The following is a 20,876-nucleotide window of genomic DNA, read 5'->3' as shown; positions in this document are numbered from 1 at the left end:
ATCATTGCATTATGTTTTTCGACTCAGTCATAATTGTATTATTATGGTACAGTATTTTTTCCAGAACTTAACTATGTTCAACATTCTTTGGTACAACAGAGGAAAGCGTCCTAATTCTGAATAAACTGTTACATAAGTTGACCTTTAACACCAAAGATATGTATACAGAAATCAAGATGAAGTTTCTCAATATAAGGTGCTTTGAGTGAACCCCCTACCTTAGAGGCATAGTTAATAACACTGCCAACAAAACAATCAAACAATGATAGCAAAGTATTATGATAAAAATACGTGTTTCAAATATTTTTTCACTACAAAAATTGACGTCTTACCTTGCCCAGCAAGTTGTTTCTCAACTCTAGAGAATTTATTATTGTAATAAAATACTAATACTCGCACACAGCAAGTTGAGCTGAAAACCCACCTACAGCATTGTTTATTTGAGACCTTTTTGACCTTATTTTAAATGTATTGTTTGATCTAAAATTCATGTACGTGCTTTTAAGACGATCGCTATTTCAGGTTACCTCGATCAAAGTATAACGTTGTAGTTGTACTAAAATACTGATGTGTTTTACAGAAATCGTAATTGGCAGAAATCATAACTTTATAAATATTTTGGGATTGTCATCAAATGAATGTTTATGCATAACTTCCTGCAAATGCTTTATTTAAACAAATTATTTTCTTTGGTTATTCATGCAGGATATGAAGGTATAATCTTTTTGTCGTTGTTATATCTCTCTCTTATCACGGATGTTCCCTTCCAGTCTTAGTTTCCATATATGCAGAAGGAACTCTCTGTCGATCTATTATTGTGACTTTTAAATTGTTATACCAAGTCAAATGTGCTAGTACTCATTTATAGATAATAAAATCAAATACTTTAAAAAGGATTATCTCGTTATCTTTATAAAGCCCCTTTTAACGAAAATCCTTGCACCAGTATTTCAATTGCAAAGCTATTGAAACTTCTTTTTAAAAAATCTTTACAGCCATGTAGATAGGGTTTTCTTTTCTTTTTTCTTAAAGAAAAATGACAAGCAGAATAATAAGAATTAAATACAAATCCAAATTGAATAAAGAAATCATTAAAACATATAAAATCAACGAAATAGCGGTATAATATTATCATTTTTTCTTTTGTCAAATCAATTAAATATCACCAGATTTTTTTTAAAATGTCATATTAGAAATGTTTGTTTCGTCAAGTTCATCAGTTGTTTACATATTTACATAAAATTTAAACCAACCTTCAGTTTTCTATATAATTTAAGGCGGATATTTGCATTTTGACAGACAAGCAGATATTTAGATAATTACATCAAAACATTTTTTGGCTGAATTCCTATAATCTTAAAGAAATATAATGCTAACGATTCAAGTCTTCTCTAATTTCGGGAGGACTTTTATAGTTTGATTAAATTAATGAACAATGAATAGATTTATTTGTGTACCTTGGTTTTCCTGTAATGTTCATTGAATCAGGATTTCCCGTGATAAAGTTTGGCGTCAATATTAAAAGGGAGTGTTACTGTGTGAAATAAATATATAGTGTACTTAAACTGCATACTAATTTCTCCCCAACATGAATCTAAGGAGATTAACACAAACCCGTTTAAAGATGTGGTTTTTCCTTTCACCATCACATGTTGAACTTCAGTGACACCACAGCAGATCTATTAACAGCCTATGAACGGATAGCACTCACTGATGTCTTCCTTGTTGACTTCCGCTGTACGCCGAGTATATAATGCTACTCCTTCCTTCTTTATTGAGCAAGAAAAGAAAAAAAAAATGAATTTATGCACACAAGTTTGAACTGTTCATATTAGTTTAAACGTAATCGCATATATGTAGTAGTGGATTTAGTTTCTTGTTCATATTATCAACTCATTTACTACAGTGTGTATAATGGTCATACCTTTACCAAAACCTTTAGTGATTGCAGCCGAATTATCGGTGTACATCCCATTCCACCTCTGGAGAATGATTTACATCTATTCAGCTGACAGAGAATTTCTTCGTGGTTCGCAGCATGAGAAGAAACCTCATCTTTATGGAGGTTGAGGTAGGAGAATTATTTTTGAAGGTCTGAAAACTGCAGTGTTATGAATGGCATGATAAGCTGTAAGATTTTAATCAATGCAAGGAGAAGTAAAGATATATAGGGGTTATTTTGAAGTAGGAAATTTGTATCCTTATAGTGTGCGTTTTTCTTGGACAATAAAGTCCCGCCTAAGGTAAAAATAATTTTTGGAAAGTGGGTGGGGTAAGTTTAATACCAAAAACAACAGTGTTTTCTGCACTTTCTGTGTAACATTGCACGATTAAAAAAAATGTTGTATGATTAATCAGTTGACAGAAAATTAATTCGTGTTTACACCTTTGAACATATCTTAGCTTCGTGTGGTGATAAAAAAATCAAAGTACTGAAGAACTGACGGGAGTTGATTTTGTCGATGTTTATTTATTTTAGAATCAATGATATGTTATTTTGCATAACAATATATGTAGTTTCTAATTTGTATTTGAATTACGCACATTTTTATAATATGAAGTTTTGGACTTTTTCGACAAGAATGTCGAGATACCCCCATATGAATCATGTTAAATAATATTTAAAGATAAAATTAATTCAATCAAACTATGTATCACTAATAGAAATATTTCTCGAAAATTGTATGGATCCAAGCAACATTGAACTAGCTCTAGTCTCGTTCAACCAAACGCTCTGCTGACACCGTAAATCTCCGACAAGCAAGAGAGACTCTCTGCTTGTCGGAGATTTACGGAGACAGCTGAGTGTCGAGTTAAACGAGACTATATTGAGCTATGGCGTTGGAATACATACGACTACAAAAATATCTAAATTGTTCGTATCATTTAAATTCTGACTATTTTCAAGGTATTTATAAATAAGTTTTATTGAAAAACAATGATTTAGCATACATTACTTCGAATTTATCAATTGTTTTCGAGAACTTAGTCTTGTCAGTAGTGATGATTTGTGCTGAGGTCCAAACACTGTTTCACTTTCGGTTTGTCCGAGTAACTGCATAGGAGAGTTGATTAAAATCAACTCCCAAAAAGTGGCCTGTGCTACATTGTTAAAGTAATACAAATTGAAGGATGGGTATTAATTTTGAAGTTCTTATCTTTTATAAATGCACTCTATTATTTTCATATAAATATATATATATATATATATATATATATATATATATATATATATATATATATATATATATATATATATATGTGTGTGTGTGTGTGTGTGTGTGTGTGTGTGTGTGTGTGTGTGTGTTAAGTCCATCATAATTGATTCTTCACCGAAGTCATCGAAGTGCATTTCAAAAAGCATCTAATTTTGTATAACTTCGGAATAAGTGAAACAATATTTCAATTTTTAGAAAATGATAAACAGATGTAAAATTGCGTGAATCAGATTTGAAGGATTAAAAAAACCCTGTGATATTTAATTCTATCATTGAAATATTAACTTGTAACTAAAATGTAATAATGAATTGATATTGTATGTTATATGTTATACTAGACTAAGTATATAAAGAAATAATTACCTTTTTGAGGGCAGTAAACATCCATGTGCACTTGCAATCGTCATAAAATACGTTAATTATAATTTAATTTAAGTAAAATAAGTTAATTTCATTTCAATAACATACATTATCCTACATTTATTTTAACAACAGTTGTACAAGTACATTGTATAATCATGTTTTTATCTTATATCTCTTAACAAATATCACCTGATATAAAATAAAAATATTTTTGTGGTGTTGACATACTAACTGTCGAAAAATTCTGATGTAATAATTTCTTTTTACTCTTTTATACATATGCATGGGAGCTATAGGAAACATAGTCTATTGTTTCATTTGCAATCTGAAGTTTAATTTTTCTAAATGCTGTCCATTATACAAAAACGGACTCGTTCGCATAACTTTACATTTTAACAAGAATACGCATTATTCTTTTTTTGTTTAGACATTCGAAGCATTTTAGATTGGTAATTGAAGAATATCCCTTAAAAGAATAATTAAATTGCATACAATAGTTGACTTGAACGATTTTTAAAGATCGTCGCTGTTCAAGTGATTCAGAATTTATCGATCGCGGGCGGTTCAGTACCTACATATTGACCTACATCGGGAAGAAAGTTTGGGTATTTTAAAGACGGAGTTTTAATATTGTCAACGGGCTTGTAATACAGGAATTCAAATCAACATGGCAGGTAAAAAACCGAGTATGAAAATGTTAATGTTGTTAAGCTATTTTTTCAATTTAAGAACAAATAAATGTTTATTTTGTAAAATCATTTAATAATTTAGAGTTTCCTGATAATTTTGTTTGTTAACAAATCGTATTTATCAATGCACTGCTTAGTTAACCTGATTTCACTATATGCCAGTACTAGACAAAAACGTTGTCACAAATTAAAAGAACGTTTAGCATTAATGTTGTATAGAATTTTCAAAAATTGAAAATAAACGAAGTTAAACGAGCCATTATCAAATATTGTACCGAAATACGATGTCAAATACGTCATTAACAACTCATATAGTACATACACTTAATGTAAACACACGCTGTTGAATGAAATTGATGTCAAAAACATCATACAAATCATTGTTAAGTAAGGTAATGCCTACATAATGTCATTAATTTGATAAGATGTGTCGAAGAGGATTTCAATATATCGTTATCCAACATTTCGAAATACGAATTTCTTAATCAAGGTTCAATTTAAATCGTTTTGACAATGATTTATAAGTGTCTGGGCCATTACACACTCAGGGTATTTAATCCTAATATTAGCTGAAATGATATGGAAATAGTCATCTTAAAATATTGGTTAAAAAGATAAGTAAAGAACAAAGTAAATAATGCACAGACATTGATTGTAAATCGGAACTCGGTTTATTTTTTTAAAATAAAAAATATGATTAAAACTATTATTATTTATATCGATTGATATGAATTATGAATCATATTACATGTAGTTATGACGTAGGCATGAAGTTGCTAATCCCTTTTTCCTGTTATACGTGCAGAATCTCTTTTTAGCTCACTTGAGCTGACAGGTAGTGTAGATTCCAGTTTCTTTAGTATGATTCCCGGGGGTAAGGTGAAGCCTATAGAGGTCAAATCTTTACATAGGAATGTATGAAGAAAAATCTACTTTTCGAAAATCAATTTACCAGAAAAGCTGTAATTTGTGTGTTAGTATCTTTAGGTAGTGTAATATATAAAGCGAAATCTTTAAGGAAAAAAATTGACATAGTAAATAAATTTGATCGTTCTAAAACAAATTGTATATAGTATAACTAATATATGCAAGCAAATTAACAACTGCTTATTTTTAATTGTTTAAATTGTGGCCCTTGATAAGTCTTGGGCCACACACAAGTGGTTCAAAGTTTGTTGTAAGTTTATTTTTATATGAACAGTTATTAATGATCTTTCTGAGAATGTCAATGCTCAATACATATGATATATATAAACATCATCTAGTTACAAAAGGGGCTCAACATAAGAACATCTGGAATTTATATAATTAAAAAGAAAAATCTTCCAATGCAGGATTTTGTTATATATTCATTGTTCCGTTATTTTGAATATGACTTCCTTAAACTGATTTTATTATGTTTATTGTTGCTCAGGTAAGCTTTGTGGCCCATGGGCCTTTTGTTAATATTTATCACAGTCTTACGTTTTAAAAAGGTCTGTTTCATATAAAAGAAAGAAACAAGTTCATGTATCTGTATGGACTTTTTTTATATGTAGAATCTCTCTTTTAGGCATTTCTATCTAATATCTGTAATCTTGTATGCCCTCTGGGCCCAAAATTGGAAATGAACTATTATTATTATTATTATCATTATAATTATTATTATTATATAAAAGAAAGGTGAGATATAAATCAAAACCCAGCTCGTTCAAATTAAATAGCATCATACCATTTTTCTAACTTTTTCTTATTAAGAAAAAAAAAAGAGCAATAAAGATAATAGATTAAAAAAATCATCGTGTTTCTTTTATTATTTTTTTTTCTATATTTAATTGTTGTTTCAGGTTATGGAACTGGACAATCTACACAGTATACAACATGGTCAACGAATGTTGTATGTACCTTAATCTTCCATTTACTCTTCATCTTTATGTTTAATTGTTCTATAATAGTATAAATATTTCAGGTTTGTTCCCGTTTTGCACACATTTAAAAATCTATTACAGAAAAAATCTGTGTAAAATTGGAATTTGTCCAGGTATGTTAATTACTTAACTGTTAAAGTCTGTATCATAGTAAATAGTTAGATTTTAGTTACCAGTTCAAGAGCTACAAAACGCAAGGAAAATTTGATTTGTCAATATATTCATGATGTACCTATTTTTGGTCTTAAGTTAATTTGATGTGTCAGTGCCAGGGATTAGTATGTTTCAGAAGCTGAATATAGCAATATTATTGTTTCATAAAATGAATTCAAATGAACAGTGTAAAGAATTAAGATATTTTAAATCATCGATCTTAAAAAAGTTCATCACTAGGTTACATGTGCATAATACACTTAACTCTTCTTTGAAATGCATTTGAAAAATACAGGTAAAATAAAACCAGACTAAAAGTGTTATCTAAACACAATTCACTTCTATTATGTTTTACCTAATATCAAATGTGTGCAATATGGGAATACACGAATACACCTAATATTATGATACAAATGCAAGTTGTGTGCTCTTTGTGAACAGATGCACAGTATCACTGTAATAATGGCGTGTGTATATTGTACAATAACTATAAATAATATAAAAAAATCAATTTTTTCATTACGTTTAACTATATTGTCTAATTTTGACTGCAGATTGCTCCACAGGCAATGACGATGACCCACGTGCCCCCACCCCCCGAAGACTACACAGGTAGAGCATTGTTTGCTCTATTCTGCTGTTTCTGGCCTCTGGGGTTGTGCGCCTTATTAAAAGCGTCAGAGGTATGTTAGTTATACCAAACAAAGCAGCGCATTGGTAAAAAATAAAATTAAGAAAGAACTGAAATCATTTTTTGTGCCTTTTCTACATATCTTGATCTAATCGAAACATTTGGTGGGTTTTTCTTTCTTATATTTAAATAACTAAAAAAAAACTTTTACCGATTATATATGTGAAAAACCTTGGTAACAAATGATACCAAAACTATCTCTTGTCATTACCTTTTTTTTTTAAATGCGGTTCTTATATATGAATTAAAATTACGTGAATTTCAGGCAAAAAAGAGCTATCAAATGGGAGACAGTGAGACGGCTCGATCTCAAGCTGACCAAGCACGACAATTGTCCAACATTTCGATCGCAGTGGGAGGCGTTTCTTTTGTCGTCCTGTTTATATTCATCATTATCTACTACGTCGTTATTATCAGTTCATTGTCTGACTGAGGTTCATGAACGAACTGCCCAATATGTTATCATGATACGCAATATTACCACTATAGTAATTTATTCATGATATTTTTAGTTCATTACAATTAAGATCAATGTTTATGAACGTATCGTGAACATGTTTGCATGATACATTAGTAACCATTGTTGACATCAAACTGCATTTGCACTTGCCTGTAACAGATCAGGTTTTGTGGGTGTAAAAGCTTTGAGACATGTTTTTTATGTTGAACAAAAACGTTCAGTACCTTACTATTCACAACTAGGCATTCGTCGGAATCCTAAGTATATGTTGATACAATCATGTAACGACTATTATTTGCATGTATTTGTTATTCTATCTAACTTGTCTTTGACTTATCAATGTATATTTACTTGTTTTTGTTGGCATAGTCATTGTGTATATACAACGTATATGGTGTAATAAAACCATTTTTGAAACAGTTATTGTTTTGTGAGTTTTCTAACGAAATTTATGTTTTGTAGGGCAAATATAAGTATTAGATTATGCTTAAGGTGGGCTAATCTTACATCAGCAGTTGCTTACCTTAACTAATTTGCGACATGTATTGATGATACCTATTGACAAGTTGTACGCCATTAAACTTGATAATATTTAATACACTAGTTTTATTGTGTACTCTTATTAATATAATGACTTCATTTGTGATAAGTTTGTAAATACGATCGGTAATAGATCTTCTAATTTTTAATTTAGGTACTTTTCTTTTTGTCTTATTACTGGTGACGTCTTTTTCCTCTAAACATAGATTTCACAATAGTTTGCTATGACCTTGACCTCAAGTATTTGGTTGAAGATTACTGCGCACCCTTTACCATCTAGACGAGGGTAAAGGTGACCAAGTCATTGGAATTGAAAGTACAGAGGCTTCTCTATATTCCAGCCAAAATAATTTTGCAATTTCTTCACTAGAATATTGAAAATCGGAGGGAAATGAACGATTTTCATTTGTTATATCTGATTTCCTCTAAATGTCTTAATTAAGAGTCATTGTTTACATGCCAAATGAAAATGGTGACATGTCTACAGAGCTAGCTTTTTAGGAATAGCCCAAAATATGTAATCACATTTTAATTTCATTTTCTAGATGAAACAGATGCGCCTTCAACTGAATTTAATCTTCAGAAAGAGTAAAGGTTTTGAAATATATAAAAAAATATATTAAAAATTGGGTTACAGGAAAAATTGACAGAAAATGTGCAGTTCGTTAAGAAACGTCCGCATGCTTTTTTCAAGGTAATATCAGCCCCGTTTTATTTTCCCCTTTCGCCCTCGCTGTCAGCCGGCGAATTTTAGACTGGTCGATTTCCAATATATCATATTATCTCTCTCTAACAAACAATTGTGTCTGAGCGAATTCAAGACGGGGCGAAACTGTTTGCAAATGTAAAAGGGCGAAAATTACACTGGACAAAATAACCCTGCATACAGTATATATACATGTACTGTACCTAAACGTTTATCATAGAAGATACATGTATCACATTGCAATCTGTGTTGAATTTGGGCGCAAGCTTATGGTCAAGGTTTGAAATAAGCGAAGCACTTGAATTTACAACTTTTCATCCTTGTTAAGCAATGTAATGTTTCAAACTCATATTCATTTTAGAATAATCATCAAAATATTTCTAATAATGTATGAATGTACTAATGATAACAGAAAGGTTTAATTACATATTTCACCTGAGAAAAATAAATTTTTATGTGTGAAAATTGCAAAACTTTCAAAGTTGTTTCTTGTCATGATGGGATGATATGCTTGCCAGTGCTTCAGTTTTATCCTTAAGACCATGTCGGTCTGAAAATTAATATATGGTTTACTGGGTACTTGGTACTCAATAAAAGAGAATGACTTCTACTACTACTCTGCTTATTCTGTATAAAATATCAATAAAATTCCCAAGTTCATTCTGTTTTATCACCACCACATCTCACCTAACCTCTTCTAGCCCGCTGGCACCAAAGGCCCGATTGGGTGTCCGTAATCATAAAGGTTTTACACTGTCTGTTGATTAGCCATGCAGCACCCCCTGGACTTGGAGGGTCGGTGGTTTTCTGTTGGGGTTTCCTTCCCCTGTCTACATGTTCCAGCTATATAAAGGCGTCGAAGGCTCGCCTCTCACCACTGTCACTCAGCTACCGCAGTATTTCCAGGGTCACCAGCGAGGAGGTGTGACAAGGGATATGCTGGCAGAACCTGTGTGAGACAGTTGGGCATTAACTCAAGGTTTTAAATGGTAAGACATAGTGACATAAGTATAACCCCTTGAGACCATCACCAACTTTTTATTCCCTCTATTTTATGCCGATATGATATTTTCATTTTTATTGCTTATACTAAATATTAACTTTCTTAGGCAGGAAGTGTCTAGAAGAATCAAGAAAATCACACTAAGGTTGTTAGTAAATGTAATAAACTTAATAGCTTCATGTATCACCTCAAAACCACAAACATTTTTTGTGTGGGGTTCAAATGCAGAAATAAGTTTTAGCATTGTGTAAAAAATTTCTCTTTATCAAGAATTATTTATCAAATAGGACTTACGGTAGATTTGAAAGAGAACGATTGATATCCCCATGAAGTCAAAGATATTTTTCTTCATTTATAAAAAGGCAATTAAGTCTGCAAAATGTACCTGACAGTGTGAATGTATTAGAAGGATAAATAATAAGAAAAAAGGAGGTTTAAAAAATCTTCTTATCAAGAACCAATGGATTAGTAATCTGTACATTTTATATTGGCCTCCTTTATATGGTTGATTTACGTTTGTTAAAATATTATCCGATAGGTATTTTATTAGAGAAACAAATAAAAAAAACCTTTTAAAATCCTCTTTAATGAGCAGAATGATTTGCGCTAGTGAAATAATAGCAGAATATAATTATAAAAGGTAATACTAGAATATACAAGTAGAAGTTTTTGATTTGTTTTTGCCATGGGGTCATATTTGGGTCAACATTATGAAAGAAGTCAATTTCACCAAAACAAAAGTTCTTCTAAAGGAAATGGAGGCTTTGGTTTGTAAAAACAAACATAAAATAAAAGATAGAACAGTTATCAAATTCATTGATATATACCAGAAAAAAATATGCTTTTATTAGTGATTTGATTCTTTAAATTATAAAATGCACACTGTAGGTGAATACCATCATTAGCATCACGTCTTAAGGTATTTTGCATAGATTATAATCTGATAAAATTGATTTAAATACAAATACTCTCTTAAAAATATATTTTAAATTTTTAAACAAATAGTTTTGTGATCGAAAGCATATTATTTAAAATATAAATCAAAATTTTACAGTTGATGTACTCTCTCTCTCTCTCTCTCTCTCTCTCTCTCTCTCTCTCTCTCTCTCTCTCTCTCAAGATATCAAAGTTACTAGTAATTCAATGGAGACTGAGCATATAAGGTTTAATTTTCAATTTTAATCCTTTATCTTTACATTTTATAGCAATGACATCATTCTAGTCTTCCATATTACATTGACATTCTGATGGATTAGTTTTGACATTAAAAGTTGGTAAAATATCAGTAAAACGTATGCCTAAAAAGATGTCTTTTGCTGTTATAAGGTAGTAAGGAACTACATGTAGCTTTTTCCCATTGTTTACACCGGAAAAAGGATAAAATATATCGGTGACTTATGTAAAGTTTAGCAGACAAGGAATTTTATTCACGTTATAATTTTCATATTACTATTAGGACGTATTTATTTATAGAACAATAAGTTTTAATTGTATTCCAGGGGACGTTGCTGGTGGACATAACATACCACGACATATGAAGCAAAGTCCATCATATCCTAATGTTAAAGAAAAAAAATGTTACAGCAGGCAAAGAAATCATTTAAAGAAAAAACAGGTGGACAAATATGCGAAGATAGTTTTTGGCTCAAAGTATGTGTTTTGATGGACAATGTCGCACTACCAGAAACATAAACGAGAGGAGCAAGCGTCAGTGTTGGTGAAAAACTTTTTTAAAAAGATTGCTAGTGCTGACAAAATTTCAAAGAACTTAGTTTCCGCTGTTTTTGTTGTTAACATAACAACAACAACAACGGCGGCAACGAAGTTCTTAAACTGTATACATGTATGTACAACGTTTTATCTAGGAAGATCATAAGATTTCTGTTGGAAGAACAGATTCATGTATTTAATTTATTAAGCTTTATAGCTTGTTTATCTCTCTGATTTTACTTTACATTATGGTACATAAGTAATAAGTTTATCATGACTTCAAATATTATCAAGTTTTTGTATGTAAAATTGTATTTGTTTTTACTGATGGGTGTTTGCAAGAAAGAATTGTTGACTTTTGCAGTCGACGGTAATCTCTGTCATTTGTAAACAGATAGCCATGCTATGACCTTGAATTGCTAGTATTACATAATGGTCACTATGATATTTATGTGTACCTAGATGCTGCGCACTGAATGGTGTTAATGATAATTAACAGAATGAACTCTGTGACTCTTGTAGCACTGTGTAGTATTCCTAAATGATGTTATTAAACCAGGCGAATAATACGGGCATAATAATATCCAAATTGAGAGTTTAAAAACAAGTGTCATATTTGGCGATTCTGTGTCTGCAACGATAGCTCTAGTACTCTATATTGACTCATGTATTGTGTATTCTATATATTAACCTTTGTAACCTTTTATGCCGTGTATGAATGAACGTATTATGAGTAAGTGATGCCTCATACTAGGTGGGGGACTCCGAGACCCAGGACTCGGAGACTCAAATCCTGCATCCGTACTCTTTGATTGGCAGTTTTGACGGTTTTGTTACTTTATTTAGAAATAAAATATCAATCTTAATTTTGAATACGAAATGTTCACTCATGATCGGCGTAAATGGGCCGAACTAGTCAGAACTGTCCATCATATGTAAAATGTTATATATACCCATGTAAAATGATGTTGAGCAGATAGATTTAGATAGATTTAGAGATAGATTCAGCTTATAGAGATTATGAGACTCCTGATTTGGGCTGCTATTAGCTGATGTAATTGTAACTATACGATCACGCTTAATAAAACCGCTTGAGAAAGAAATACTGGACTTGTCATCACTAAGTTTGAGCTGACCCTCAATTGGATCCGTAAGACAGAATGCTTACACATTGAAATCTGCGGTACGTAAATTCAGGTTATCGAAAATATTCTTCCATTATAATACGTTAGTCAAACTAAACAACATTCTAAGGTAGCAAAGGTAAGTTTCGGATAAAGTACCCGGTCAATATTTTTGAAAAATTGAGAACTGCTGTACTTGAAGGCTTATGAGTGTTGCTAAAATTTATGAAATGATTTTTGGGAGTTGATTTTAATCAACTCTCCTATGCAGTTACTCTGGCAAACCGAAAGTGAAACAGTGTTTGGACCTAAGCACAAATCATCACCGCTGACAAGACGTAGATCTTGAAAATAGTAGAAAAATTCGATGTAATGTATGCTGAAGCATTTCTTTTCAAGGAAACTTATCTATAAGCACTTTGAAAATAGTCAGATTTTATATAATACGAACAATTTAGATATTTTTGTAGTCTCATGTGTTCCTACGCCAGAGTGTAATATAGTCTCGTTAAGCCAGACGCTCGGCTGTCTCCGTAAATCTTCGACAAGCAGAGAGGCTCTCTTGCTTGTCGGAGATTATCGCAGACAGCCGAGCGTCTGGTTGAACGAGACTAGAGTTCGATATCAATAGTGCTTGGATCCATACGAGTTTTTGGAGTTGATTTTAATCAACTTTCCCATGCACTCATTCGGGCAAAGCGAAAGTGAAACAGTGTTTGGACCTATGTACAAATCAACACTTAGTTCTTGAAAATAATCAATAAATTCGATGATATGTATTCTGAAGCATTGTTTTTTAAGAAGACTTATTTATTAATACCATGAAAATAGTAAGATTTTGAATTGTACAAACGGTTTAGATATGTTTAAAGTCGTATGTATTCCTACGCTAGAGTTCAATGTAGTCTCGTTCAACCAGACGCTTGGCTGTCTCCGTTAATATCCGACAAAACAGAGTCTCTCTTGCTTGTGGGAGATAAACGGAGACAGCCGAGCGTTTGGTTGCCAAGACAAGAGTTCAATCTTGCCTGGATCCATACAATTTCTCAGAAATATTTCGACTACTGATACTACTTGCCATGCAAAATCACATATCGTTGATTTTGAATAAATGATAATCGATAAAATCAACTCCCGTCAGTACTTCAGTACTTTGATGAGAATTGTTTACTAATACATAGTTTGAAATCTATCTTTCAATATGTCTAAAAAATCATATAATAAAATGTGCGAAATTCAAATACAGACTATAGTCTGTCACAAGATATTTATGCAGCACATTTGGACGATTTTTAATAAAAATTCACATACCTGTGAAATAAATGCAATTTAGATAGTTGAGCCCCCCCCCCCCCCCTAGCCCCCCGGTTCCTACGCCTATGATCGCGGGCGGTTCAGTACCTACATATTGACCTACATCGGAATTTTTTTTTTTGGGTATTTTAAAGACGGGGTTTTAATATTGTCAACAGTCTTGTAATACAGGAATTCAAATCAACATGGAAGGTAAAAAAACTGAGTATGAAAATGTTAATGTTGTAAGCAATTTTTCAAATTAAGAACAAATAAATGGTTATTTTGTAAAATAATTTAATTATTTAGAGTTTCCTAATAATTTTGTTTGTTAACAAATCGTATTTATCAATGCACTGCTTAGTTAACCTGATTTCACAATATGTCAGTACTAGACAAAAACGTTGTCAAAAATTAAAAGAACGTTTAGCATTAATGTTGTACAGAATTTTCAAAAATTGAAAATAAACGAAATTGAACGAGCCATTAGCAAATATTGTACAGAAATACGATGTCAAATACGTCATTAACAACTCATATAGTACTTAGTATATGCACTTTATGTAAACAAGTTAAAATCTATACACGCCGTGAAATTAAATTGATGTCAAAAACATCATACAAATCATTGTTAAGTAAGGTAATGTCTACATAATGTCCTTAATGTGATAAGATGTGTCGAAGAGGATTTCGATATGTCGTTAACCAAAATTTCGAAATTCTGTGTTCTTAATTAAGGTTCAATTTAAGGAGGCCGACTTTAGTTTGCATTGCGCATGTTTTTGCGCATTCTAATAAAATACAGTTGATTTATACTTCTTATGAATTTTTTTCGATATCATTTATAAAATCGAACACAATAAACAAAATACAGATAAAAATATTAAGATTTTTAAAGGAAATTTTGATTTTTAACACGATTTTTACGTTGTGCGGTAGGGGAGCATTGCCATTGCGCTTTTATGACGTTATGATAAAATGAAGCTTTGTAGGAGTACGTTATAAGAAATTACATAAAAGAAAAAGTAAAAATTGTATGCTGTTGAAATTTTAAATACAGAATGATGCTATCCTCGAGGACATTTTCCTCCTTTTTGGAATGAATCCATTATACCAATCATCATTCGTGATGATCCAAATATATAGCAAAATTTGGTGCATTTTAATATTTTGAGATGGCCCCCACTAAAAACCAGACGGTAGAATTTTGTGTTTTTTACATATAAGGTAGGAAATGATATTACTAATCATATATAACAATTTGAGAAAAAAAGCTATTGTAGTATTTTTTTAAACTGCTTTGATGTGCGGAAAATGACAGTTTCCTATATATTCCTATAGTAAATGTACCTCTATTTTGAGATGGTCCCTAAAAAGAACCAGACGGTCGATTTTCATGAACCTTCGCAAATAAAGTAGAGATGGTTTAAATAACATATGGTTTAAAAATAAAGAGTTTTGCTATTGTAGTTTTTCCGCAAAAAAACCCAAATCGGCCTCCTTAAATCTTTTTGACAGTGATTTATTTGTGTCTGGGCCATTACACACTCGGGATATTTAATTCTAATAATTGCTGAAATGATCTGGAAATAGTCATAGCTGCAGGACTGTAGCTCCCGGTCTGAAAAAATTCGGATGGACGACCTGGGAGCTACAGTGCCTCCCATAGTAAAAAACTGCAATTTACAGCGCACAAAAAAAAAGTTTTGACTGATTAATCTCATCTACGATCACATTCTGTACAAATATTTAATCCCAAAAAATTCCTCGGACATTTTACTTCAGATATTGTCACTTCACTTGCCTCTGATATTCTTTTAAACACCATCCCCAGCCCTGTCAATTAAAGTGGTGCATGTTTGTTTACATTTAAAAATGGCGACTCTCGATCTCGACGTAAATTAACATACTTCATTTTCCGAGGTCGGTTATCATGTTTAAGAGAAGGTCTGAGGCAAGTAAAGTGATGATATCAGTAGTACATTTGCTGAAGAATTTTATGGTTCTAATTATTTTTACAGAATTTGTGTGAAAATAAGGTTAATAAGTCCAAACTTAGCGCAATTTTTTGTGCGCCGTAAATTGCAGTTTTTTACTATGGGAGGCACTGTAGCTCCCAGGTCGTCCATCCGAATTTTTTCAGACCGGGAGCTACAGTCCTGCAGCTACTTAAAGTATTGGTTAAAAAAATAAGTAAAGAACAAGGTAAATAATACACAGACATTGATTGTATATCGGAACTCGGTTTTTTTTTCTATTGAAATATTATTAAAACTATTAGTATTTATATGGATTTGTATGAATTATGATTCATATGAATTATAACGTAGACATAAAGTAGCTCATACTTTCCCCCTGATATACGTGCAGAAGCTCTTTTTAGCTCACTTGAGCTTACAGGTAGCGTAGATTCCAGTTTCTTTCGTATGATTCCCGGGGGTAAGGTGAAGCCCATAGAGGTCAAATCTTTACATAAGAATGTATGGAGAAAAATCTACTTTTCGAAAATCAATTAACCAGAAAAGCTGTAACTTGTGTGTTAGTATCTTTAGGTAGTGTAATATATATAGCGAAATCTTCAAAGAAAAAATTGACATACTAAATAAATTTGATCATTCTAAAATAAATTGTATATACTAAAACAAATATATGCAAGCAAATTGACAACTTTTTATTTTCAATTGTTTAAACTGTGGCTCTTGATAAGTCTTGGGCCATACACAAGTGGTTCAAAGTTTGATGTAATTTTTTTTTTTGGAACAGTTATTTATGATCTTTCTGAGAATGGCAATGCTCAATACTTGATATAAATATGAAATCATCTAGTTACAAAAGGGGCTCAACATAAGAACATTTGGAATTTAAAAAAAAAAATCTTTCAATGCAGGATGTCTATTGTTGCTCAGGTAAGCTTTGTGGCCCATGGGCCTTTTGTTTATTTTTATCACAGTCTTACTTTTTAAAAAGGCCTCTTTCATATAAAAGAAAGAAACAAGTTCATGTATCTGAATGGACTTTTTTTAATATGTAGAATCTCTCTTTTAGGCATTTCTATCTAATATCTGTAATCTTGTATGCCCTCTGGGCCCAAAATTGGAAATGAACTATTATTATTATTATTATTGTTATTATTATTATTATATAAAAGAAAGGTGAGATATAATTCAAAACCCAGCTCGTTCAAATTAAATAGCATCGTACCATTTTTCTAACTCTCTCTTATTAAGAATAAAAAGAGCAATAAAGATAATAGATTAAAAAAATCATCGTGTTTCTTTTATTTTTTTTTTCTATATTTAATTGTTGTTTCAGGGTATGGAATTGGACAATCTACACAGTATACAACATGGTCAACGAATGTTGTATGTACCTTAATCCTCCATTTACTTTCCGTCTTTATGTTTAATTGTTCTATAAAAGAATAAATATTTCAGGTTTGTTCCCGTTTTGCATACATTTAAAAATCTATTATAGAAAACAGGAATTTGTCCAGGTATGTAAATTACTGAATCGTTATAGTCTGTATCATAGTAAATTGTTAGATTTTAGTTTAATACCAGTTCAAGAGCTACAAAAAGCAAAGCAAATTTGACACACACAGTGGAATAAATAAAATCATTGACTTTTACAAGTGTGTTACTAGTATTGTCATGAACAATGTTACAGTAGATTTTGGAAGATATCCTAATGTTTTTCACATGAATTTTAAGTTTCCAGTTTTAACATTGTAAATTCATTAGTGCAAGTAGCTAGTGAATAGTATGTTTCAGAAGCTGAACATAGCAATATTATTGTATCATAAAATGAATTTAAAGGAACAGTTTAAAGAATTAAGATATTTTAAATCATCGATCTTAAAAAAGTGCATCACTACGTTACATGTGCATAATACTCTTAACTCTTCTTTGAAATGCATTTGAAAAATACAGGTAAAATAAAACCAGACTATAATTGTTATCTAAACACAATTCACTTCTATTATTTTTTACCTAATATCAAATGTGTGCAATATGGGAATACACGAATACACTATATATTATGAAACAAATGCAAGTTGGTCTTTGTGAACAGATGCGCAGTGTCACTGTAATGATTGTGTGTGTGTATTGCACAATTGGTATTTGCGGTATTTAAATGCAAATAATGCATAAAAGCAATAATTTTTTTCATTACGTTTAACAAGATTTTCAAACCTTGACTTCAGGTTGCTCCACAGGCAATGACGATGACCCACGTGCCCCCACCCTACGAAGACTACACAGGTAGAGCATTGTTTGCCTTATTCTGCTGTTGCTGGCCTCTGGGGTTGTGGGCCTTATTAAACGCTTCAGAGGTATGTTAGTTAAACCAAACAAAAGAACACATAGTTAGAAAATAAAATAAAAAAAGAATTGAAATCGTTTTTGTGTGCTTTTTCTACATATCTTGATCTAATCAAACATTTGGTGGTCACATTGGATTTCTTAAAATTTTGGTTTTTTTTAAGATATTAAAATAACTAAAAATAACTTTAACCGATTATATATATGAAAAGCCATGGTAACAAATGATGCTAAAATTATCTCTTGTCATAACATCTTTTTTTTATATGCGGTTCTTATATATGAATTAAAATTACGTGAATTTCAGGCAAAAAAGAGCTATCAGATGGGAGACAGTGAGACGGCTCGATCTCAAGCTGACCAAGCACGACAATTGATCAACATTTCGATCGTAGTGGGAGGCCTTTCTTTTGCCCTCACGTTTATCTTTATCACGATGTATTACGTGATTATTCTCAGTTCATCGTCTGACTGAGGTTCATGAAAAAACTGTCCAATATGTTATCACGATACGTAAGATTACCACTATAGTAATTTATTCATGATATTGTTAGTTCATTACAATTAAGAGCAAGGTTTGTGAACGTTTCGTGAACATGTTTGCATGATACATTAGTTACCATTGTTGACATCAAACTGCATTAGCACTTGCCTGTTAGAGATCGTAATATAATTTTTGGGAGTTGATTTTAATCAACTCTCCTATGCAGTTACTCAGACAAACCGAAAGTGAAACAGTGTTTGGACCTCAGCACAAATCATTGTTGCTGACAAGACTTAGTTCTTGAAAATAATTGATAAATTCGATGTAATGTATGCTAAAGCCTTGTATTTCAAGGAAACTTATTTATAAATACCTTGAAAATAGCCAGATTTTAAATGGTACGGACAATTTAAATATTTTTTGTAGTCGTATGTATTCCTACGCCAGAGTTCAATATAGTCTCGTTCAACTCGACACTCAGCTGTCTCCGTAAATCCTTGTCGGAGATTTACGGTGTCAGCCGTGCGTTTGGTTGAACGAGACTAGAGTTCAATATTGCTTGGATCCATACATTTTTCGAGAAATATTTCTATTACTGATACATAACTTGATTGAATTAATTTTTTCTTAAAATATTATTTAACATGATTCATATGGGGGTTTCTCGACATTCTTGTCGAAAAAGTCCAAAAATTCATATTATAAAAATGTGCGTAATTCAAATTAGAAACTACATGTACTTGTCATGCAAAATAACATTTCATTGATTTTAAAATAAATCAAATTCGACAAATTCAACTCCCGTCAGTTCATCAGTACTTTGATTTTATTTTATTGTTCGGTTGACTTTTTGTGGGTGTAAAAGCTTTGAGACATGTTTTTTTATGTTGAACAAAAACGTTCAGTACCTTACTATTCACAACTAAGCATTCGTCGGAATCCTAAGTATATGTTGAAACAATCATGTACCGACTATCACTTGCATGTATTTGTTATTCTATTTGATTTGTCTCTGACTTATCAATTTATATTTACATGCTTTTGTTGGCACAGTCATTGTGTATATACAACGTATATGGTGTAATAAAACCATTTTTGAAACAGTTATTGTTTTGTGAGTTTTCTAACGAAATTTGATTTGTAAGGCAAATATAAGTATTAGATTATGCTTAAAGTGGGCTAATCTTACATCAGCAGTTGTTTACCTTAACTAATTTGCGACATGTATAGATGATACTTATTGACAGGTTTGCGTTGTACGCCATTATCAAAGGACGTTAGTTAAACTTGATGATATTTAATACTCTAGTTTTATTGTGTACTCTTATTAATATAATGACTTCATTTGTGATAAGTTTGTAAATACGATCGGTAATAGATCTTCTAAGTTTTTGATTTAGGTACTTTCTTTTTTGTCTTATTACTGGTGACGTCTTTTTCCTCTAAACATAATTTTCACAGTAGTTTGCTATGACCTTGACCTCAAGTATTTGGTTGAAGATTACTGCACACCCTTTACCATCTAGACGAGGGTAAAGGTGACCAAGTCATTGGAATTGAAAGTACAGAGGCTTCTTTATATTCCAGCCAAAATTATTTTGCAATTTCTTCACTAGAACATTGAAAATCGGAGGGAAATGAACGATTTTCATTTGTTATATCTGATTTCCTCTAAATGTCTTAAGAGTCATTGTTTACATGCCAAATGAAAATGGTTACATGTCTACAGAGCTAGCTTTTTAGGAATAGCCCAAAATATGTAATAATATTTTAATTTCATTTTCTAGATGAAACAGATGCTCCTTCAACTGAATTCAATCTTCAGAAAGAGTAAAGGTTTTGAAATATATAAAAAAATATATTAAAAATTGGTTTACAGGAAAAACTGACAGAAAATGTGCAGTTCGTTTAGAAACGTCCGCATGCTTTTTTCAAGGCAATATCAGCCCCGTTTTATTTTCCCCTTTCGCCCTCGCTGTCAGCCGGCGAATTTTAGACAGGTCGAATTCCAATATATCATATTATCTCTCTCTAACAAACAATTGTGTCTCAGCGAATTCAAGACAGGGCGAAACTGTTTGCAAATGTAAAAGGGCGAAAATTACACTGGGCAAAATAACCCTGCATACAGTATATAATTATGCACATAAACCTTAACGTTTATCATAGAAGATACATGTATCACATTGTAATCTGTGTTGAATTTGGGCGCA

General features: G+C 31.5%; 2 protein-coding genes across 3 annotated transcripts; both read left to right on the top strand.

The window, feature by feature from the left end:
* Positions 1-1,612: 1,612 nt before the first annotated feature.
* Positions 1,613-19,766, top strand: LOC117684855 (trafficking regulator of GLUT4 1). Of its 2 annotated transcripts, none has more exons than XR_010713951.1 (4): positions 1,613-2,071; positions 17,170-17,219; positions 18,062-18,190; positions 18,487-19,766. XR_010713951.1 is itself a non-coding variant. In XM_066084455.1 (4 exons), exons 1-4 carry the CDS (start codon positions 14,064-14,066, stop codon positions 18,652-18,654), a joined length of 354 nt encoding a protein of 117 aa, XP_065940527.1. In that variant the 5' UTR covers positions 13,963-14,063; the 3' UTR covers positions 18,655-19,766. The 2 variants fall into 2 exon arrangements, 1 of the variants encoding a protein (XP_065940527.1); XM_066084455.1 differs by lacking the exon at positions 1,613-2,071 and adding an exon at positions 13,963-14,070.
* LOC105345571 (synapse differentiation-inducing gene protein 1-like) lies at positions 3,321-7,902 on the top strand. Its single transcript, XM_066084454.1, has 4 exons — positions 3,321-4,255; positions 6,097-6,146; positions 6,885-7,013; positions 7,287-7,902. Exons 1-4 carry the CDS (start codon positions 4,249-4,251, stop codon positions 7,452-7,454), a joined length of 354 nt encoding a protein of 117 aa, XP_065940526.1. The 5' UTR covers positions 3,321-4,248; the 3' UTR covers positions 7,455-7,902.
* Positions 19,767-20,876: the final 1,110 nt, after the last annotated feature.

This window comes from Magallana gigas, chromosome 5 (genome assembly GCF_963853765.1).
Source record: "Magallana gigas chromosome 5, xbMagGiga1.1, whole genome shotgun sequence".
In the NCBI taxonomy this organism is placed as follows: Eukaryota; Metazoa; Mollusca; class Bivalvia; order Ostreida; family Ostreidae; genus Magallana; species Magallana gigas.
The sequence above is the reverse complement of the archived record's forward strand: the minus strand, read 5'-3'. Positions and strand labels throughout refer to the sequence as shown.

Coding starts and splice junctions, on each gene's coding strand:
- LOC117684855 (XM_066084455.1), top strand. Junction 17,220..18,061: donor CAACATGGTCAACGAATGTT/GTATGTACCTTA, acceptor CCTTGACTTCAG/GTTGCTCCACAGGCAATGAC. Junction 18,191..18,486: donor CCTTATTAAACGCTTCAGAG/GTATGTTAGTTA, acceptor CGTGAATTTCAG/GCAAAAAAGAGCTATCAGAT.
- LOC105345571 (XM_066084454.1), top strand. Junction 6,147..6,884: donor CAACATGGTCAACGAATGTT/GTATGTACCTTA, acceptor TTTTGACTGCAG/ATTGCTCCACAGGCAATGAC. Junction 7,014..7,286: donor CCTTATTAAAAGCGTCAGAG/GTATGTTAGTTA, acceptor CGTGAATTTCAG/GCAAAAAAGAGCTATCAAAT.